The sequence below is a fragment of the Podarcis tiliguerta genome (assembly GCF_965153285.1).
Source record: "Podarcis tiliguerta genome assembly, chromosome: 10".
Lineage (NCBI taxonomy): Eukaryota > Metazoa > Chordata > Lepidosauria > Squamata > Lacertidae > Podarcis > Podarcis tiliguerta.
In genome coordinates this window covers 40,658,145-40,681,952 of record NC_139543.1, presented here as the reverse complement: position 1 = coordinate 40,681,952, position 23,808 = coordinate 40,658,145, and the positions used below count along the sequence as shown (strand labels likewise).

Genomic DNA, 23,808 nt, shown 5'->3' with positions numbered 1-23,808 from the left:
TGATTCTCAATATGCAAAATCCCTTTCCAGTTTGTAAAAAAATAATAATCCTTGTGTTGCAGATACCACCCTGAATGGCTAGATACAGTATTCTCCAAGGTACATAAAAAGGCAGCTATGTTGGTCTGTAGGGAAAAATCCTAGAAGTCCATAGCTGGACAATACTTATATCAAGTAAAATATCACAAAATAGTGTGCAGGCTTTCAAGTTCTTTAGAATAATTAATCGGGCAAGATGTCTTATACAAAGCAGGAGTTGCAGGTGGAATGAGGATGGATCTTAAAACCTTGTAGTCAGCATTTAGACCCAATCTAAAAATCTTCTATCCTTTTGTTTAAAAAAGTGTTTCATGTGTAATAGAAAAGTTTTAATCTTCTGCTAGAGACCACATAAAATTTGATATTTTGCCACACTTTTTTGCCGCTAGTTCAGCCAATGTCTAAGCAAGCAACCAAATTATTTTTAGCTTTATAGGCTTGTCTAAAAGGTTCACGCTGTTTCTCACAATTCATTGATTTGGCTTGAACAACATACCTTTAGGCTATTTCTCTGCTCTTTCCATGCAGCTTCAAAGTGGGAGGTTTTAGGTTTTCCATAAGTTTAGCTGCATGGTTTATTATTACCACAGCATTTGCTTGCAAAACAAAAGTTCTGAAGTATCCATTTGTGAACCTGGGGGACGGGAAGGGCTGACATGGCAACAGGTAAAGAATTGCCACAACAACATTCTGGAATTGAAAATTGCCACAACTTTATTGATTACAGATGTAGGTAGGCTTTGGCATAGGCATTGGGTGTGGGTGTGTGTCCTGAATCAGCCTCTTGCCTAAAGGCTGAAGTTAAAATTCTCAGATTTAAAAGTAGCTTCAGTGTACATAATTAGTATTGATCTTTGTTTCTCAGGTGCATATCTCTTATCGGATCTTGATTAAGCCTATTCCCAGTTTTTTACACACACACGCACTATCATTCATAAAAAGCAGTAGAAACAAAAGAGACTTCCACAAGACTGGGCCAATGGCACTAAAGGATTGGTTTCTTGTTGCTGTCAAACAAGTCTCAATGTTATTTCTGCAGATGATCTTGAAATCAAACTGGGATAAAAGTTCAAGCGGTCCCTAAATTACCCTGGACTGAAGTTGTTCAGGGCTTTCTAACTTAAACCTGGCTTGGTAGTAGATGAGCAACACATAGACCCTTATCCAGTCAACCACTGCATTGAGACAGCTACCCAGCGCTTTCACAGCCTTTCCTGATTCCCAGTGTATAGAGGAGTAGAGCTATGTGTAAACAGCATACTAGTGGCACCTTGCTTTAAAACTCCCAATGACTGCTCCCAATGGCTTCACATAAATGTTAACTAGCACTGGGGAGGGGATAAATCCTGCAGAGCTCCATCACACAGATGCTAGAGGGCCAAGGAGCACAAATAATAATAATAATAATAATAATAATAATAATAATAATAATAAAATTTATTATTTATACCCTGCCCATCTGGGTGGCTTCCAACTGAATATTAAAAACAATACAGCATCAGACATTAAAAACTACCCTAGGTCTGCCCTCCTGGTTAGGGGTAACCAACCTCTGGACCACATGGAGCAACTCTTCAGGATGGGTTCTTGGGGATGCAATGGAGGCAGCAAGGTAGGAGCTCTTTGCTGCTCCCGCTGCCATGTAGTAGGCTTGATTATGAGCTTGAACACATGCTCAGCTGGCTGCAAGAACTACACCACTTATGCTGGAACCCCCACCCAGTCCATTTCATCAATCACTGCTCCCCATAATACCAAATGAAGCATCAGGGGGACCTCAGGAGCAATCATATCAATGACCCATGAGTCTCAACATTCCATAATGAAACTAGGACTTCAACAGGATCACCTGCTCAATCCACTCAGAAAACCCCCCCCATAAGTCTTCATGAATCTATCACATTCCGTCCTAACCGGTCCATCCCCCCCTTTGCAGGGGAAAATTGTTGCTGCAAGTTCAAACCTCCCTGGTTTGAAGGTATCAAAAACATTTCTGGAGGAGGGGAGAGAGACAAATGCCTAATTTTCTTATACATGGATTGCAGCTGCAGTGCACAGAACAGGATTTCCTCCATTCTGCCCTGCAAGCATGCGGAGAATTGGGGCATGCAGAGAATTGGGGCATGGAGAGCACCATATGGAAAGCCTTGTGTGTGTTAAATAAGCCTGACTAAGACGTGCCCTTATTACAGCTTTTCTCTTTATCTGCTATACCTCCTCCTGTTCTGATTCAGTGTGTTTCCGTATGTTTCACAGCAGTTATAGGGGAGAAATCAGTGCCAGGCAGCTTACACAAACAAAACCTCATTGATGTTTGAGGGACCATATAGATGTGAAGGGTCACTAAATCACTTATCATATTGATCACGTTTGGTCTCCCCTTTATGCCACATGCAGCATTGCCCCATAGATGACATATCTTTTACCATTTAAGATGTAGCTGTTGGTACCATATGTTAGAAGCTATACTGTACCGGGCTCTGATTCTCTCCCCTCATTTCTGGTTACAGACAAGAAACATGTAGCAGAATACATTCTCCAGACTCTTCTTCTCAGGTTCTACTACATCTATATCTTCTTCCTTGTATTTTACTTTTGGTTTTTTTTAATAAAAGAAAAAAATGTAATGTAAATGTAGGGGCATATCACAAAACATCAACCTCATAGATGGTCAGTCAGCAAGGCCACAGCATACTACTTGCCTATTTAAGTAAGATCTACTGCAACATCTGCTGCAACAATTATCTCCAAAAGATAACACCCTTTCTTCTGAGTTGAAATATATACTGTATCACATTTCAAAAAGATAATCAGTGTAAAAGGGAATCCTATCTCCAGGATCAATGGCCATCTAATATTTTTATGTAGAAGATTTTTTCCTATATTAAATATGTTGTTTTAGAAACAATTGGCAGGTTGCGCTATTGTTTTTGACTTCTTAAAAAAAGTGTTGATATATTTGACATGAAACACAAAGCTGTGAAAATTGCATCATGCTGTATATAAGATGACAAATCTGGGCCAATACAAATGTTTGGAAAGAATAGTTTTGAAGCAATGTAGAACAACTATTGTGTTAGACGGGAACACAAAGGGAATGACATCAGCCTTTCAAAGTTGAAAACTAAATTTGAACAACTAAAAAGTCAAGTTTCAACACGACTGAACATTACAAACTTTACATTTGATGGTGCAAAGCCATGAGTATTATTGGATGGACTGCATAACTTAGTGGTAGAGCACATACTTTGAATGATAAAGGTCATAGGTTCGCTCTCCCGCATCTCTAGGTAGGACTGGAGGTGAATCCTATATGAAACCCTGGAAACTACTAGTCGTAGTAGACTTGCCTTCCTCAATCAGATGCTATCCTAGTGTTTTGACTACAAATCCCAGCTGTGCTGACTGGGGCTGATAGGAGCTGTAGTTCAAAATATCTGGAGGGCACTAGGTTGAGGTAAAGCTGGTGTATGCAATACAGAACTAGGATGATCAAACTTATGATTCTCACTATAAGGCAGCTTCCTTTATTCCTAGAGTTCTTTTGACTTCTTCCATGCCACATGCAGAATTTGTCAAAAAAATTATTCTATTATTGCTATACAAAACATGTTTGAAAGTTCTTTATCAAAATTACTATTAAATGCTGTTATGGAGAAGGAATGTTGAAATTCAAAAAGTTTTTCAACACACCCACATCAGTTCCTGTTGTTTTCCTTTCTTAGAAATGAATGTTGCTCTCTCCATTTCTTCTTGTACGAATACTGGGAAGCAAACTTCAGATCATACCAGTTGATTTGCTTCCACCCCCTACTCTCCTCAGTGCAGGGAGAGGTGAGAAAAACAACGGGGTGTGGGTTACTAAATGGAGGTGTAATCCAAACAAGATAGAGCTGATTTTAGTCAGTAGGACTACCTATTATGGGTTAACAACACAGTTTGCTTTAGAATGGGCTGCATTTGCCCTGATAAAATTTTTTTGCAACTTGGGGGTGTTTCTGTGTAGTAAAATGAAAGGAGTGCATTTGCCAAGCTTAGGTTAATTGCCAACTATGCATGTCTTAGTTAGGGCTGCCACATGTCTGGAATTTCCTGGACATAGCCGGAATATAGCAGTTGGAAACAGTGTCTGGGCGAAAAATTCCTGAAATTTGGATGCATGGCAACTCATGTCGGAAGTCCAGATTTTGGCGAATTTCCATAAAATTTGGCAACCCTATTCTTAGTAAAGAGAGAACTTGCCATGATAACTCATGCAGTTAGTTGTCTTAAATGGCTGGGAGTTTCAAAGTTACATCAAAGCAAAGACTTTACATGGAACTGCCTTTGCAAAGTATTTCATGTAGCCCATAATGTAGCACTTAGAATTTTAGCATGAACCAGCTTGATGGAAATATGCCTCTGTTGCTATTACAGTGGTACCTCGGGTTACAGACGCTTCAGGTTACAGATGCTTCAGGTTACAGACTCTGCTAACCCAGAAATAGTACCTCGGGTTAAGAACTTTGCTTCAGGATGAGAACAGAAATTGTCCTTTGGCAGCGCGGCGGCAGCAGGAGGCCCCATTAGCTAAAGTGGTACCTCAGGTTAAGAACAGTTTCAGGTTAAGAACAGACCTCCAGAATGAATTAAGTTCTTAACCCAAGGTACCACTGTACACCTATATGAGGTTCTGGTTCATTTCTAAGCTCAATTGAAGGTGCAGCTTGAAGAATCTATTTGTTTATTTAATTACCAATCAGTCATGGTACTATTCCTTTAATCTCAGTGTCCCTGGTTAGTCTCCTTCTGTGCTCTTGACGCTATTGGTGTTGAATGCCAAATCTACCAAGCCAAACAAAGCACACCTGCCATGCATGGCAGCCCTAGGCACTTGGTAAATCTCCAGGTTTTGCTTTCTCCTTGGGTCTGCAAACAAAGGTCATGTTGAGCACTTCTGGCCACTATACTTAACTTAATGGACTGCATATGGCTTGATGTCTTACAAATCGCACACCTTTGTGTTAATTGCTTCCCTACAAGTTCATTGAATTCTTTTTTCTGCATGTGACACTCTACAGCCTCATTTAGTTGCACTGTTTGTTTATTCAGAGCATAGACACATATACGGTATATTGCCCATCTTATGAATGTAGGGGAACTCTGCCTGCCATTTTGATAAAGTGTGCATGTTCGTGTTTAAGCTGGATGCATTTCAGAATTGTGTATGGTCTTATAATTCCATGTTTCTATATCTGTGTCATTGAACAAACTGAATTTTATCCTCTATTTCTAGTCGCAGGAGGGCATGGTACCAAAACATAAAATAATAATTAAAAATAATCAAAATCTGTAAGTCAATGAAATGCTAATTCCCTTTTTTAAAGATATTGTAGCAGATAATTAAAACTGGAAGGGAAATCATACCCAAGAGCTTTTTCTTTAACGTTTGTTGCAGTTTACATTAAATATTGCATTAAACATTTATTTCTAATGATGAGGCCCACAATCCTTTGCAGAGCTCATTGCTAGACCTACCTTTGAATAAGTGTGCATAAGATTGGCTGAAAATCTTTAATCTGCTTCCTCAGTTCTCAAAATACTGTGAAACTGTTTCTTAGATTCCTGGTGGCTCTGAATGGATGAATTTACCTTAATAAATATCAGCAACAAAACAGAGTACTATTTGTTTGAAGTCTCCAATAAATATTTTCCAGTTCAGTAATGCTTCATTGCCCATTCAGTAGTACATAGGTTATAAGAGCTGAATAAGATATTTTGAAGTCACCTAGATACTTCCCTCTGACTTCAGTTGCACTAGAAATGAGTCATAATGTGTTGTGCTTTCTGATTCACTCATGTGCTGGGTGTGTAATGTTTTGGTTATGAACAATAAAGGGATTGTTTATGTAGGCACTAATTTGCAGCAGTACACACCTGGAAATAATGTATTTGTAAAAGCTTCTAACAAATATATTTTTGACTAGATGTGAATTCCTTACCCACCATATTTCATGTATATTTAGAAAGTTCCTATAAATAAACTGTTATCCCTGTGGTTAAACACTGCATTTAAGGTGGAAAAACAAAGTTTATGAATGAATTATTGTTATAGTTCCCAGAGTATCAGCTATATTGGTAAATTTAGAAATATTGAACATTCAGTCTTCTTAAAATTTATCATGTTTATATATTCTTTTCTCATTCAGACAGTTCCTCTTTTGAAAAGGAATATGATATTTTACATAGTAAAAAAAATCATTTAAGTGTTAACATGAATTGATTACCTTTTTCAGACTGAATTTTAAACAGATTATAATGAAGCTTTGCTGACAAGTCTGGTAGTATTTTATGCTTGAAAAAATTAGAAGATGAAGAAATAATTATTTTGACTGAAATGGTGGTGTTCAATTTATGTTACTTGGTTTTAACAAGAAAACATGCAACACTTCATTCATTATGAGCTGATTGAAAAGAATTAATAGGAGCAGTGGTTTAGAGCACACTGTGTGAGCAGAGCAAAGCTCAGTGCAGTCTAAAAAAAAAGGAAGCAAGTAGTAAAGCATGCAATAGGCTACAGCTAATGCTTTGCGTCTCCTGATGTCTTCTGAAACGTAAAAAATCTACAACAGGCAGATCTCTGTAACGCATCACTGGTAGAAAGGTTCTATTCAGATTTTAGCGTTTTAGCTTGCCTCTGATGACCTGCTATTTTCTGCATTTGTTTTGACTGCTCTCATCATTCAAGATTGATGCTTGGATGGGTGTGTAGGTGGAAGCAGCAGTAGCAAGCTTACAGCTTACAGACAAAAAATCTGCCTTATCTGATGGCTATTATTGAAAATGCGAGGTGTAGCCTAGGCTGTGTAATGAAGGGGAGCGAGCGAGGGGGAGCAAGGAGCATGGAGCTGCATACTGATGAATGTAGGAGTATTTGATAAAAGATTTCTTGCTGCTAGCAGTGCATTGCTCATGGTGGAGTATTCCGACAATCACATATAACAGAAAACAGCTCAGCTGACAGCTTGATATGCCTTTTCCCCTCCACTGCATGACGTACTGGTCTGTAGTAGAGATTAATACCTACGAAATGTTGAGGTAGGAGCAGATCTTACTCTATAGCTTGCCCTGGAAACTATGTGCTACTTCTGACTTTCTTGCTTGCTGGAAGCATTCATTTGACAAGCTGGCGGGCTCCTTTGATACCAATTTCTCTCGGAACACAATGTGGCAATGCCACCTCTCAGCCCAGGACCATCGTTATTATCCTGTGGATGGATATTCCCTGCTTAAACGCCTCCCTTCTCAAACTCTTTCAGCACCCAGATGCCCTGTCCAGACTGTGGGACAATGGTTGGAAAATATTGGGCTACCTCAGTATGAGAACCACTTGCTGGCTAATGGATTTGACAATGTACAGTTTATGGTAAGTGATTTTCTCTGTGTAATATTGTGTGCTGATGTCTGGTTCTTTGCCTCATGAAATCTTATACAGCATAGAAGGGAATCTGTTTTGTGTTTTGCAGTGTGCTTTAGGATAAAAATGCATTTGCATAATCCTATCTGCCTACCAGTACGAGCAACGGATTTGGGAGCCACAGTTCTGCTTGGTTCATATTTCATTCCAAAGCATTTTTAAAGAAAGTAAAAGCGTGATACATCTGGACTTCCCCTGAGGGGGTGTGGAATCAGTTTTTCTTTCTATGAGGACAAGTGTATCGGTAGGGAACAGATTACCCTAGTTAATATTGAAATTATGTAAAAAAGATATCTCCATATTCAATTCTAAATGTTCAAAAGGACTACTGTATGTTGAGCTTAAAAAAATAACTATATCCCCAGTGCATAGAAATGAATGGCTGTTCCTTTAAATGTAAACCTAAAACCCACCTACATTTAACTATTAAAGAGTTAACAGAGATGGATAAGACAGATTTCTTTGGTATACAGTGTCCCTATTTTGTGTAGTGCTTTAAGCTATGAAACAAATATGACCATGGACAGGAAGAAAGGTAACTTAGTTGATAAGGCAATAGCCTACCCTTTTGTATACCCCTTCCAGTTCCTAGATGTAGTAACACTCACCACACCTGTTGTTCACAAGCTGTTCTTATAGCACATTTCACTATATTTTCTGTGAAGTCAGATTTTTATGTGCTGCAGTGTTATTTCCATAATTGAAAACTTGCATACACTATATGAAATGCATAGTTTTGTGTCAATGCACAATGGTGATTTTCTTAAACATGTGAAAAACCTTTATGTTATGTTAGAAAATATTTAAATTAGATTACAAGGTGGCTCTAAAGCATTTGAAAAATATATCTATGTGAAATATTACCAACTCCTAACTTATAGGCTATATTAATCCAATTTCTTCATACAATAAGATTTTGCACACTGGATTGAGTATAAGAATCTAATTTTAAGCAGATCAACCATCAATGGCTCTAGATCAGGCCCTGTGATATACCTATGCAGATATTCCCATTTATGATTTAAGCATTAAATGTCCAAGGTAATTCAAGGATTACATGGGTTCTTTCCCCACCTTTGTATTGTAAGATCAATATACAATTGTTTCAGTAGTGTATAGCTGCTTGTACAACAAGGGATTAAATTAGCACAAATTTGGATGAAATGTTAGGTTCTTATAATCAGTTAAATTATTATACAACCAGTAAGGAAGAAAGTAAAAGTAATCATAAGTGATAAAATATGCCATGTTATTCATAGCCATGTTATACTGCTGTTACATTATTATCTTGGATACTTTGAAAAGATTAACCAATATCCCATCTTCAAATCTAACAATTTTAAGTGACGTATATACACTGCAGTTGCATATCGTAAGTTCCTAGCATACTAAAAAATGCACAGTGTAACCAATGATTAGAGACCAAATAGCGTTTACATTCAAAATACTGAAAAGGTGCTAGTCTGCTAAGAAATAAACTTGGTTAAGGTAAAACATATATATTTTGTTATTTTCTGGCATTAAATAATTGCTTATCCACTGAACATTTTGTATAGTTCAGACCTGTACATGTCTACCAAGAAGAAGGCTCCATTTAGTTCAGTGGGACATATTAGAAAGGAAGTGGGTTATAGGACTGCTGCCTAATTCTGTTTTATGAATGCTTATTTCATCAATGGAATATTTAACTCCATTATCAATTTTAATTCCCAGTTTTGAATTGTTATATCAGGACAGGCACTATTAATTTGACATTTTTGTTCCTCCTTTATCATACTTCCCATTTTGTTTTTCTAGAAATACACTTTGATGCTTATTTGTTTTCCTGTTGCCTAAGCAACACCATCACACACCTTTTTAGAATTAAGTAGTAATGTATGTCTTACTAGATATTTCATGGAGGAATAGGTATAGTTAATGGTGATAGAATTTTCAGTGTATGAGGAAATATGTTAAGGCAGCTCTCAACAACAGTGCTATAATCATTAAAATCACATAAAATCTAATGGTTTTTTTTCTCAAATAAAAAGCAAACTTGATAAAGCGTTCATTAGAATAGTAGAATAGTCCTTGGGTTTATACTCCTTTGGCAAGAAAAGTAAACATTTAAATACCATATAAATTCATTAGAGATATTGTTAGCAGCTTATGTACATAGAATGAAGAAAAACAACCTCTATTTGTTTTACCTACATTTTTCAATTTATTTTCATTATTTTTCTATCATTGTTTACACATGCAGTATGCAAGCTATGTCTTGCTTCTAAACATGTTATATTTTTAGAATATTTTTGCCTATAGTGAATGAAATTCTGTAATCCTAAAATGTTGATGCACAAAGCATCATAGGCAACCTGTTGATGGCTCTACCTAAGTTGAATTTCAGAATGTAGAAAACAAGTCACTAGATGAGATGGCTATGCTTCAGTAGATCCATTTATAGTACCACCAGTAATCTGTCACAGAGTGAGTTGTATCCTTTGAAAGTAAAAGTTGGATAATGGAATAGTGTGCACTTGCTGAAAGGACAATGATGACATCAAAGACAATGCAAAGCAATGATTAGTGTGCTATTTAACTGACTGCTAAGACAGTGGAAGAGTTATATCCTTGCAATTAGGGTACTTCAGCTAATTGCAAATTATAGCATCCCGTCTGGCCTAAGCACTTAGGAAACCTAATGAACTAATGGGCATAATTCTTTTTCAAAGATTTTTAACTCTTCTATTCCCAGTACTGTATAACCTTTATGCACACTCAGGAAAGTACTGTAAGAGATCTGATCAGAGCAAACTAGAATTAAAAAACTGGGTGATTGATATTTAAATATATTTGATTACAGCTTTGCACTGGAATTGGGATAACATTTGGTTTCAGTAGAAAAACAGCTAAGCAAAAATTTAGAATGAGCCAACACATGATGGATTTGGAAAACCACATTAACAGACTTGATGTCTTTTTAGGGAGGTGTCAAGAACCAACAGTCATAGTCAGGATATCAGACTTAAATAAAAAGAAAACAGAATTCCGAAATAAGCTTAGAAAAGGCAGACTGAAACTTATAAAGGTCTGTTTCTTTGCCCCTTTAGTCAATATTTGTGGAGTGTCTTAAAAGAAGCCCAATCTCTCCCTACAGTGGTTATTTGGGGTATTAAGGGAAGGCTGTATGCCCATGTATAGAATAAAATGTTTTGTTGGCATCCATCTGTCTTGAGAGACAATTGAGTTCACCTCTGGAGATGAAGTCAAATTGCTGGACAAACACAGTGCCTGCTGTGGCTGCAGTGACTGGTAACTCATAACTGCTGCCTCCCGCATTGTTTTTGCAGCATTAGCAGCACCGAAGTGATCTCTCTGGGGTGCAAACCTGGGCAGTGCATATGGAGGTCCTCAGCTGCCCAGACAACATGACCCCCCTCTTGGCCTCACTGATGTGGTCCAAAGGAAAGCAGAGAAATACATTTGGAGGCGTGTAAAGTGCCATACAACTGTCTTAGGGACTCCTCTCCAGATTTGTGTAGGGTTTACTCCTTAGCCTTTTCTTCTCTCAAAGATGTCCCACAAGGCAGCAGGAATGGATTATTCTTCAGGGTTTGTTCTCAAAGCCTTTCTCATGAATGAGTATAACCACAAGGCAATGGAGGTTTAGGATCAGAGTTTGATTCCTTTTCCTAGATGGGCTATCTTGCCAGGTTGGCAATCCACACCTGCCCCTATAGAATAAAAACTAGAATAAAAACTAGAATAAAAACCCTTCAGGTATCTGATGGAATAGGTTCTAGTCCACAAATGTTTATGTTCAGTGCTGTTTTTCTAGGAAAAGAGGTGCTGGAACTGACCACGAAAACCTCCCTTGCTCTTATAATGGCAATGGTGCCCAGCTGAGAGGTGCCAGAACTGAGTTCCTGTGAGCTCCAGCTGAAAAAAGACCTGCTTATGTTATACAGTTGTACCTTGGGTTACAAACACTTCAGGTTACAAACGCTTCGGGTTACAGACTCCGCTAACCCGGAAGTAGTATCTCGGGTTAAGAACTTTACCTCAGGATGAGAAAAGAAATTGTGGGGCAGCAGGAGGCCCCATTAGCTAAAGTGGTACCTCAGGTTAAGAACCGTTTCAGGTTAAGAATGGACCTCCAGAATGAATTAAGCTCGTAACCAGAGGTACCACTGTAATAATATATAGACTTTAAGAAGTTAGACATCATATGTTGTTTTGTTGCAGAAGAGAACTAGATGTAAGGAATGAGTCCAATGGGGTCAATTCTTACCCCCAATTTAGATAGTCACTACTACAGCATTGGAAAGCTATGTGCTTGCTTTGCTAATGAACAGAACATGGAAGGAGAATTGGGCTCTCAGCTGCAAAATAAGGTGAGGGCCCCTTAACAGCCATCCAGGTCTTACTGCTAGACACTTGCCAAGACAAGAGCTCACAGAGCTACCATAGTAGTAACCTGGGAGCTCTCTAAAGTCCTGCAGATGATTTGGGGGGCTTGAATTACTACCTTGAACTCTTTAGGGGGCACTACTGGGCTTCCTCTGTGAGTCTGGAGCTCATAGAACAGGATACTCTGTTAATTATCTGCACGTTGAAATGCTCTCTGATTGAAATCTCCCCTTCCCGTTAAGTCTAGTTTTATTAATTTGATCAGACTAACCAGTCCCATCTTTGTTTTCTGCTAACATTCAGAATCCCAATATCTTCTTGAGTGCCTTTCCCAATATAAATCTGCCCAGACCCTTAGATCTTTGTCTGAGGCCCTTTTCCAGCTCCCCTTTTAAAGGAGGCTTGGAGGATGGAGACAAGGGAAGAGGGCATTTATATTTGTGGCTCCCCATCTGTGGAATGTACTCCCCAGCAAGGTTTGCCTAGTGCCGCCGTTGGCGTTTTTTCAGTGCTAGGTAATTATTGACCCCCCCCCCCCCGCCCCGTGCTTTTGATAGACTAAGAGGACATAGATTGTTATTACTGTGCAGCTGGAGTTGTTTCTTCTTCTTTGTTTTGTTTTATGGTCTAACCTATTTGTGTTTTTAATAATATTGTAAGCCATTTGGGTAACAAGTGACTAACAGACGAAATCATAATATTAATAGCCAACATATTCATGTAGACTACAGTTTCTCATGCAAAATAGCTTATTATTAAAATAATGCCCAGATATAACTATCACTGGAATTTTCTGAAAATCAGTAGTATTACAAGGGTCTTTCAGCATAGCCAATGCAATAAATGCACAGGTGTTGGTTATTATTCTTCAAAATATTTTTTTGAATATTGTTCAGATACTGTTCTTCAAAAGTGAAGTTATGTTGTGAGTATATATTTATTTTCTAGCAGTATGCTGAATTTGTATCTGAAAAAATTCCATTTCTCCTTCAGCACATTGATTGTTATGTGAACTATGAATGCCCAAATAGTTTCCTGTGGTATGAAAAATGAGGATGTACCATTTCATGCATTCCATTACTGTTTGTGGAACTTTGAGTTTATTTATGTATACAGATTAAAACCTTGAGACCTGTGCTTTTTCTACACTTTGTCAGTATTTGTCCAACACTAAACTGAAGAGCAGAAAGCTCTCATGACTGAATGCACACAAACACATTTATATAAAAATGTTTCATTTTAAAATTTGTTGTTTATGTTTTCGGTTGTTGTTGTTGTTGTTGTTTTGCTTGCTGGCCACACATTTTCCTGCACCGTATTAAACTAGCCCCAGGGCACTCATCGAGCCTCATTTTATAAACATGAGTTGCAAAATGCAGTCTGGTTATTTGTGCCTATAGATGAGGGCTGTTATCACATTGCTGGTGCTGAGTTGGGGCTTGTGGAATTATTGTGTCAAAAATAAATCAAGCCAGGGCATCTTTTTTGGCTAATGAAGAAGTTGCACAGGAAAGCTCAGTCTAAGATATCATATTTCTCAAGACAGCAAGAGAATTTGAAACAGGATGTCTAATGCAATTTGTCAGGAAGACTAATACAATTTGTCAGTTGCTGGCTAATGGTTGTCTAATTGGCAAATATTCATCAGTATGCCTGGTCTGATGTGGGTCAGTTTGTTTATGGTAGTGGCGGGAATATTTTTCAACCTAGAGGGTGGCATGCCAATGGTGGGTGGGACCAGAGACAAGAGTGGGCAGAGCAACAGATGGGCAAAGCAACAAAGCAACACATCACACAAATGTCACAGGTGTACACACACACACTTTCAACCTCTTTCTAGCAAGAAAGAGGCACTATCACTGTTCAAGGATGCATTTCAGCCAGCCAGAATAATCAAATATGCTATGGTGCAGGGAGGCATGGCCATTTGGTCTGGAGAGTATCCTGTGGGTCTTTATTCATCACCTGATCCTGAGATTCCCGAACCCTTTGTTTAAAGAATAAAAAGCATGTGTCAAAGTTATATGGTTGATAGTTCAAGATCAGTCTTGAAGGTGAATAAGGAACATTTTTGTTTTGGTCCAAATAGGTATATATCCCCCTATGTCATGTGCTAGGATAATATTGCCCACCACATAGGTCTGCTGTGTAATAATAATAATAATAATAATAATAATAATAATAATAATTTATTATTTGTACCCCACCCATCTGGCTGGGTTTCCCCAGCCACTCTGGGCGGCTTCCATAGAAACCAAAAATACACTAAAATATCACAGATTAAAAACTTCCTGAACAGGGCTGCCTTAAGATGTCTTCTGAATGTCCGGTAGTTATTTATCGCTTTGACATCTAATGGGAGGGCGTTCCACAGGGCGGGCGCCACTACTGAGAAGGCCCTCTGCCTGGTTCCCTGTAGCTTTGCTTCTCGCAATGAGGGAACCGCCAGAAAGCCCTCGGCGCTGGACCTCAGCATCCGGGCAGAACGATGGGGGTAGAGACGCTCCTTCAGGTATACTGGACCAAGGCCGTAACATTCCTGTTCCTGTCCCTTCTTGTACTGCTGCTTCTGGGTATAGCACTGCTGTGCTGAGAGTGCTGCCATGCACTGGGCATTCACAGAAAGCTAGGGCTCTGTTGTAAAGTATTGGCCATATCACAGTAAGCCAAATCACAGTTTGGTTTAGATGAAATAAGCACATGGCCATGTATTCGAATTGGATCATTGTAAAATAATGTCTGAAATGTCTAGGGAAAACATGACATGTGCTAAACCATTCCTCCAAAGGGAGGGATAAAATAAATATCTGGAGTGACATTTATGTAGGAGTTTATCTCACACTCTGCTTGCTTTTCCCTTATGACACAGATCCTGAAAATGTTAACTGGTGTTCTGAAAGACAAAACAGTGGTAGGGCCAACATCTTCTTCTGCTTGTGATGTGGCATTCTGATGCTTCCTTTTCCTTGGTATCTATATAGCTTCAGTCATTGTTCTTAATTTTTCTTTCATTCATTAATCACTCATTTATCATAGATGAGGAGATAATCAAGTAGTACTAATTTATCTAAAATTGTATTTCCAAAAATTCCATTTCTTAAACCAAGAGGTATATTAGTATATTGTATTAATTTACCATTCATATGCTGAGGGTTCATCAGAACTAGATTAGATTTATCCAAACATTCTTAAGAAACTAGACTATGAACTACAGACCTGCCGATAAATATATATAACTTGTCATTGAAATGAACCTCATACCATATGACTGGTCAATGTAACTGTAAGATCAGTGTTTTTAAAAACTGTTACCAGCAAACCAGGAAACTACCAGCACTGCCCTTTTATCTTATTTATTTATTTTTCTATTTACTTATCAAATGTACCGCTCTCTCCATCATTGTAGAATTATCTGTGGTGTGTGTCTCACACCATATCATACAAATACATGAAATCACAGAAACAATTACACACACACACACACACTGTACAGTTCAACAAAACCGGTCCCAAAACTGTTCCAATTCAGTAAACATTCCCATGGATGTTCAGAAAGAGGCAGAAGAGGAATATTTTCAGCTAGTGCTGAAAACCGGCTAGCGTTGGTAGTAGCCTGATACTGGGGAGGAGGGTATTCCACAGCTGAGGTGTCACCACTGAGAAGGCCCTATTATAAGCCCCAGTTCCCCAGAATGTTAGATGATGTGATCTTAATTTCTATTCTAAGATGGGCAAAATATTATTCATATTTAACCAATGCACGTAGGAAAAGTTAGACTGGCTTTCCCGAAGGGAAATCAGGCCTAAGCAATTTTAAATATTTAACACCACCAAGAAGCATGCAGATGGAGTGAGAGTATGGTCTTGCATTTTCAAACTCTTTTTACAATAGAGAAAAGTAAAGTCAAGCAACAGAGAGCCCCATGGCACCCTCAATACTCACCAATGTATTGTAATATAAGCTTTCATGTTCTACAACTTACTTCATCAAATGTATGACAACTGGCATTTGTCACTAAACAAGCCTAGCAATCTTGGCACAAGTGGACAGAGTTGGAAAACTGGAAACAGAAAACAAATGATCAGTATAAATGGAAAATTTTCACAAAGGAGAGGTAAACAGTGGCCCCACAAGTCTTCTGAACCAATAGATTAACAATGTACAGTTCTTGCAGATGTTGAAGAGTGTTGGATTTTTCCCCCGCATACTGAGTGGCTAGGTAAGATCATTTTATTTTATTTATTTTATTTTTTTATTTATTTGGAAATTATATCCTGTCCTTTCAGTGCATTTGCATCTTCCAGGATGATTAAGAACATATGAACCAATAAAATCAGCATATTGAAAAAAATGTAGCAGGCAAAATGAAGACAAGAGCAGGAAAACTAAATGAAATAAGTGTTTGCTGCAGTACAAAAAGCACATTCCAAAAGTGAAGTGCTTATCAGAATAAAAAAAAATGTTAGCTGTGTGGTGAAAAGAGAGAGCCAAATGAATTGCAACATTTGGAGTTTCAATAGACTAGGGGCACAGACACAGTGAAGGCTGTCCATGAACCAGCTCTCAGTGATGTTTGACAGTGCCTGTGCTATTGAAAGACTTTTCTTACAATAATAAGAGGAGGTGATGAAGAATTCTTGCAACTTAAGACAACCTCAGGTCAAATAATGGAAAATTGATTATCTGAGTACAATTAGGCTGAAACTATCAGGGGGACCTGATTATGGGTAATTATATGTTGTACATAATATACTAATGTGTACAGATTAATAACAAGCATGTAAAAATAAGTTTATGAAACTAAGGCAAAGTTATAGCACTGGGCTATATCTTGATAAAAGTGCAAGTGCTTTGATTCAAATTGTTTATTTAGCAACATCCATGGACTTGGACAGCCTAGAGGGATTTTTTACTTGTCGTTTATTTGAACAGAAAACATTCTACCAATAGATCTGCTTTTGAAAGTTATCTTACTTCAGTTTCAAAATGATTTGCTATATGCTATGGTGGTGAGTGGTGGTTGTTGGTGTTGAAGAAGCTCTTTGAGAATGCAGAACTGAGTGGTTATGGTACATATGCGATAACCTAGATGATTATAATGGGAATTAAAGCTGAACTGAAAGTTTTATGACTTGTTGTAACTGGGACAGGAGACTTTGGGGACAGCAATAATGTTCAAAAAGTGTTGGGAGCGGCACTTGCCACTGGTAGAAAGCAAGGAGTTTCTTTCTGCTTGCTCTTCCATGCCATCATTTATTTTTGCTGCTGCCTTGTAGTTGTGGTTATGGAGTTCCCCTCAGTGGCAGGAATTCACCCTCCCCTCCTCCCCAAATGCCCCTAAAATAATACTACATCACGACTCATGACACAATATCATTCCAGGGACATTTGGGGATGGTGTTTGCTGACCGCTGAGAGGAATTATACCACTGCTGACTCATGTGGTGGCAAAAAGTAAACGTCATAAAAAGGTAAAGGTACCCCTGCCCATACGGGCCAGTCTTGCCAGACTCTAGGGTTGTGCGCTCATCTCACTCTAAAGGCTGGGAGCCAGCGCTGTCCGGAGACACTTCCGGGTCACGTGGCCAGCGTGACAAGCTGCATCTGGCGAGCCAGCGCAGCACACGGAACCCCATTTACCTTCCCGCTGGTAAGCGGTCCCTATTTATCTACTTGCACCCGGGGGTGCTTTCGAACTGCTAGGTTGGCAGGCGCTGGGACCGAATGACGGGAGCGCACCCCGCCGCAGGGATTCGAACCGCCGACCTTTCGATCGGCAAGTCCTAGGTGCTGAGGCTTTAACCCACAGCGCCACCCGCGTCCAGCGTGTTTGCTGACCGCTGAGAGGAATTATACCACTGCTGACTCATGTGGTGGCAAAAAGTAAACGTCATGGTGAAACATAAAGGAGAAACTGCTGCTGCTTGCCCCACCCATTGCAAGTACATTACACAGCAGGTGGTGCAGTGGTCTAAACCACAGAGCCTCTTGGGCTTGCCGATCAGAAGGTTGGTGGTTTGAATCCCCACAATGGGCTGAGCTCCTGTTGTTCTGTCCCAGTGCCTGCCAGCCTAGCAGTTCAAAAGCACGCCAGTGCAAGTAGATAAATAAATACTGCTGCGGCGGAAAGGTAAACAGCGTTTCTGTGTGCTCTGGTTTCTGTCATGGTGTTCTGTTGCACCAGAAACTGTTTAGTCATGCTGGCCACATGACTGTCTGTAGACAAACGGAGGCTCCCTTGGCCTGAAAGTGAGATGAGTGCTGCAACCCCATAATTGCCTTTGACTGGACTTAACCGTCCAGGGGTCCTTTACCTTTTACCCCTGAAAGCTTTCAAAATGGTCCCCCACTAGTGACCAAATGTCCCTCAATTTCACCACCTGTGAATTTTGAAGGGGAGAAGGCAGTTCATTTCAGGCCTAGCTGAGAATTATTTGAAGAGGTGGAAGTGAAAAATAAATTAAATTGGGGAGGAGGACTGACTGTACAGCATGAAAGGGAACAAAAAATAGTGTAAGAACATCAAGAAGCATGAGAGAATAAAAATGCAAAAAGTATAATAAAATGTGTTGATATAAAAGGAAATGGGAAAAGTTCTTAAATGTATTTCAAGGTTAAAAGGAATAGAAAGAGAAGTATGTCATCTGGCAGAGTTCAAACAAAAAAAAATGGACAAGGGGGTTGTTCTGAATTGCCATAGGATCCTTTCAACTACCAGTGGCAGTGCCTGTACATAGAACTTTCTCCATGTTCTCTTCAGTGGATCTATGGGTTCTATTTTGAGTTTTCATCACAAAGAATGAAGTAGGAAGATAAAAAAATGCCGTAAATGTTAATGAAGACTATTGGGATCTCAGGGACAAAGAATTTATATGAGGCAGATAAAAATGTATTTTGATAATTACAAAGTGAATCTTCAGGGTCAGATTTGTCAAAGGTGTTTTAAGGAAAGGATACATGGATAAATTTAGGACTGTTTGCACACATATCTACTGTAAATCACTGCATGAGAAAAAGAGCGGTATTAATGTAAGCCTTACCATTTACCATACTTTTCCTTATATAAAACAAGGTTTTTTTATTTTAAAATTATGTTTAAAATTGGGGGTCATCTTATATACTGATAGTGTATAGGGGGGCTTGGGATTGGTTGCTGCCACGAACCAGAGATTGTCAGCGGTGATTGGGTGTGTTATTGGTTGCTGCGGCAAGAGCTGGTGTTGATTTGCTGTCGCTGCGGCAATTGGGGGGGCGATTGGCAGTTTCTGCAGGGTCGGGACAGACAATAGGTGGCTTTGGCGCCGTGTGCTAGGAGCAGCGTAGGCCAGGTGGGTGGATGTTTATCAGCCATTCCCCCTCAAAACAAGCTCAATAACTCTGGGCAATCTCCCCCCATTTACTTAATTAGGAGTCCCCCAAAATACACAGGGGCGTGTTATACACAGAAAAATACGGTGCTCGCTTTCACTGTATTTTCTTCAGGTGGCCATATGAAGCTGCATTGCTGCAGAGGGGCAACCATTTTTCTCCTAAAAAGTGCCGCTGGGAGGATGCTATATATCAACCAAATAAAGAGCCGTTGTGGGGGCATAGGAATGCCACTTGCTGTAGTAGCAAGAATGAATTAAGAAAGGAGCAAAAGCAGGAAAAGATGTCTAGTTGTCAGGAACTGGAAATCCTCCCATGAAAAAGTATTGTTGCATGTGCATATTTGCCAGAGTGGGAAAGGGAGACATGGCAGTGTATCTGCTTGACATACAACCCAGCTAGCTGGCTTTCCGTTGCACACCACACAATACTGGGATGGCTGTTTGAACAAACCAGTGCTCTGCTCAGCAGCAATGGCAGCTGCAGAAGGAGGGCAGCAGAAGGCTGACCTGCATGGTGCTGGTGAGAAAGAGAAGGAGCAGAGGACCACATGGGTTCCTTGTAGCCCTGAACTGAAGCAATCCCTATTTGCCCCCTCCCCTGCATATACTTTGCTGTCAGAGGATCACACCCATCCCATACCACTCCATCCTTCAAAGCCTCAAGGGTTTGTGTGTGTGGTACAAAGGTGCTTCTCAATGAGTGACAATGTAGAATAAGGTGTTTGTGTGAGGAGGCAACATATCCAGCCTCTTAAAAACCAACATGTTTAACTCTAATTAATGCATGAAGGGGTTAAGACCATAGAGTAAGCTGTCCTGCCAGGCTTAGCTAGGTCACACACCCTCACCTTGAGAGGAAGGGCTACCAAACTCTTTGTTTTCTCATTCTCCTTCTACCATGTGGACCCAAACAGTAAGTCTATCTAAGCCAGATGCTCCAAGATTGGACCACATTGCTTTAGCAAGCCATCTTTGTGTTTCTATACATATAATATAGAAGTATTTACCACTTTGAAATGAATCTAGGTTTTGCTGCCTGTCTTTTTTTTTGCTGTTTTATGGAAAAGCACATAAATCTGACCTTTGAAGAGTTTATAAGTAAACCATTTTAACCTACTAGTCTCTTTCTGTGCTAAGGAACGAGGGGAGCTACGGAAGCAGCTTAGAAGGGGGTATTTTAAAGTTTTAACAGCCTATATTTCCATGCTTTGCATTGCTGCATATTTTGTGATTTTAAATCTCTGCTGGGGCTCTTTCACCAAAGAGAGACTAAAGGGCAGGGAGGGAAATTAACAAAGTGACATGACTCCACCAACTAATAACGTTTTCGGTTTCTGCCTTTTTTTGAGTATTAGACTTAATTAAATCACTTTTGAAAGCCCCTAATACATTTTCCAGAATAATTAACAAGTATGAACAAACTTAATTAGTCTGTAATAACATGAGGGACAGAGATTAATAACATGTGGGACACAGATTAATCATCTGCTTTGGACGGACGTGTTAAGGAATAGATTCTTCCTTTGACATGTGAGATCCTTAAGAGCATAAGAACATAAGAAGAAATTAGGGTCTCACAAGTCCCACAGAAGCCAAACAGGAAAACTATAAGCAGAGAATAAGGGCAATAAATATATTATAATTAAATAAATATGTTATAATTAATTAATTAGTTAATTTCTATCGACCTTTTATCCAAGGAGTTCAAGGTGACATACATGGCTCTCCTCCTCCTCCTCCTCGAATCCATACAGCAAGCCTGCGAGGCAGGTTAGATAGATATTCCACAGAAATATTTCCCAGAGAATGGCAAATGCATAAATATGCATAACTAGCAACACTGGGTGATTTTACAGGGCTGGTGTAACCCACACACTCGCAGCCACAGTCCTGCCCTCTGCAATATACTTAAAATAATGATTGACTTTATTTGTATTGTCGTTTACAGTGTTTTTTAAGAAAAATATTTACAAATTCGGAAGGAAATAACATTTTTTTGTATGAGATATAATGAGTTCTTGTCTTTGCTTCCATTTTTTGTTTTTGAGTTGATACACTACTCCCTAATCACAGGCACACTCAAATTATGGGTGCCTAGTTGTTGCTGTTTTGCTATGGGGCAGCAATTTCTTCACCCAGGGAGACAGCAGGAAAGGACTTAAAAGCAAGAAGAAGAAGAAGAAGAGTTTGGATTTGATATCCCGCCTTTCACTCCCTTTAAGGAGTCTCAAAGCGGCTAACATTCTCCTTTCCCTTCCTCCCCCACAACAAACACTCTGTGAGGTGAGTGGGGCTGAGAGACTTCAGAGAAGTGTGACTGGCCCAAGGTCACCCAGCAACTGCATGTGGAGGAGCGGAGACGCGAACGCGGTTCCCCAGATTAGGAGTCTACCGCTCTTAACCACTACACCACACTGGCTCTCAGCAACCCAAGAATCTAGATAATAGGTGCTTTACTCTAACCTTCTCTTTGTCTAACTGACTACATTGGATTTCCTAAATGTCAGTCATTGCGATGACTTCATTCCTTGGCTGAAACACTGAAAGGTGAGAGCAGGCTAGTTTTTCACAGAACAAATGAGAAAAATACTGCTTGTACATTTTGCCTCATATCTCAGATTCGATAAATGCTAGAAATTTGCTAATTTTGAAAATGAAATATATAAATCAGGAATTTATGGTTCAACTGGGGTGGGGGCAACAGCCCCTGCTGCGGGTGCGCATGTGATATTAAAGGTAAAGGGTCCAGTTGTGACCGACTCTGGGGTTGCAGGCCGAGGGAGCCGCGTACAGCTTCCGGGTCATGTGGCCAGCATGACTAAGCCACTTCTGGTGAACCAGAGCAGCTCACGGAAACGCCGTTTACCTTCCAGCTGGAGTGGTACCTATTTATCTACTTGCACTTTGATGTGCTTTCGAACTGCTAGGTTGGCAAGAGCAGGGACCGAGCAACGAGGCTCACCCCGTCACGGGGATTCGAACCGCCCACCTTCTGATCGGCAAGTCCTAGGCTCTGTGGTTTAACCCACAGCGCCACCCGCGTCCCACATGTGATATTACAATTTTTTAAATAGCAAATGAAGCAGGAAATATTTTCAGCATGTATTATTCAGCTTATTTTGTGATAAGCTAGCAGAGATCAAAATAATTCAAGTGATCTCTTATAATTAAATAGCTAGGCTATAAAACTGGATTGCCACATCTCCTGCCTACCAGATAGACCTCTGTACCAAAAAGACCAATCTTAAGATCGCTAGTGAGTTATGTCTCCTCCTTAACCATCACAAATATGTGGAAGTTATATATTCATCCCTGATCTCAAGACCTTAAATGTAGAGTATGTGGACAGCCTCAGCCTCATGGTAGTGTGGAAAAAATGAACCATGTGATGCTCTTAACCAACACTTTACCTTGCATTGGGCTTCATCAGGACAAACCTCAAATGAATCATTCTGATAATAAATGGCAGTCTCGGAACTAGTAAATGTTTTAATTTTTAGTAATACATTGTCTCTTGTGAGAACTTTGATTCCTTATATATCACATTTTGAGGGAGCCTTTCTTTAGGGTTTTACTAGTTTGTAATTTTACTTCACCAATGAAGATGTGTCCAGTAGCTACTTAGAGATATAGTGGTGGTTAAATTTACTTTCTTCCTCCCATAATATTTTGTGTTATTTATTGTGAGGTCAGCAGTAAATAAAACATCAGTTATTCGCATTTATTTCTTAATGAGATTTTCATGCCAGTCCTAGGCATATCACACTGAAATCTTGCTGTGGTTGCACAGATGGTTCAAGGGCACTGTCAAATGAGGATTGTGATATTCGTGGGAACACTGGCATGGAAACATTGGGCAAGGATGGCTAGTTGCTAAGTCCAAGTTTCCTAACATTTTAAGCATCCTTTCATTTTTTGCTTGGAACAAGAACTTGATCTAAAGTCATTGACTAGTGATAATGCTTTTCTCTATGCTAAGTTTCTCCTGACAATTTCTGCAGATAAAGCTGCTGTTAGAGGAACAAAAGAACGCCAAGCCATATTTTCTTGTCAGTTGGCAACTCTTCATCTGGCTCAGAATACAAATTCCTCGTAGATGTAAGACCTGGGGAGGCCTGCTGTGTCTCTAGCTAGGCTTTTCATGCTGATTTTGAAGTTGGTGCTGTGGTACAATGCTCTCAGGGATTTCAGCATTAATGCCAAGGCTGACTGTTCCAAGCACTGTTGACTGTAACCCAGATAATTGCTGGCAGAAAATGTAATATGTGGTAGAAAATGTGTTCCCCTAGAGAGGCAAGCATTTCCTTGTTCAGGATTTCAGTATGGTATCTTTGTCATTATTATATCATTACCTTCTGTAGGAATTCCTTCCTCTGATTCTTGTGAGATGGAAGTTAATCAGTTAAAATAGTTTGCCAACCAAGATTAATGGAATCCACTGAATTTCAAAATTCTTTGCAGAATTCTTTTATACTGGGGGATTTTTCTGCCAGTTCTGATAGTTGCTATGATGATGACCTTGTTTTACTCTGCCTGTGCTGTACAGTTCTGAT

At 39.5% G+C, this 23,808-nt stretch overlaps 1 protein-coding gene across 16 annotated transcripts in view; it reads left to right on the top strand.

Moving 5' to 3' along the window:
- The window catches only part of ANKS1B (ankyrin repeat and sterile alpha motif domain containing 1B), a 318,652-nt gene that overhangs the window by 146,916 nt on the left and 147,928 nt on the right, over positions 1-23,808 (top strand). For 10 of the 16 annotated variants that reach the window (XM_083400502.1, XM_083400497.1, XM_083400501.1 and 7 more), the window contains one exon: positions 7,338-7,444. In XM_083400502.1, coding sequence (XP_083256628.1) covers positions 7,338-7,444 — 107 coding nt within the window. Of the gene's footprint in view, positions 1-6,640; positions 7,445-16,414; positions 16,613-23,808 lie in introns of those variants that run through there. The other 6 variants (XM_083400500.1, XM_083400499.1, XM_083400498.1 and 3 more) reach the window with 3 other exon arrangements.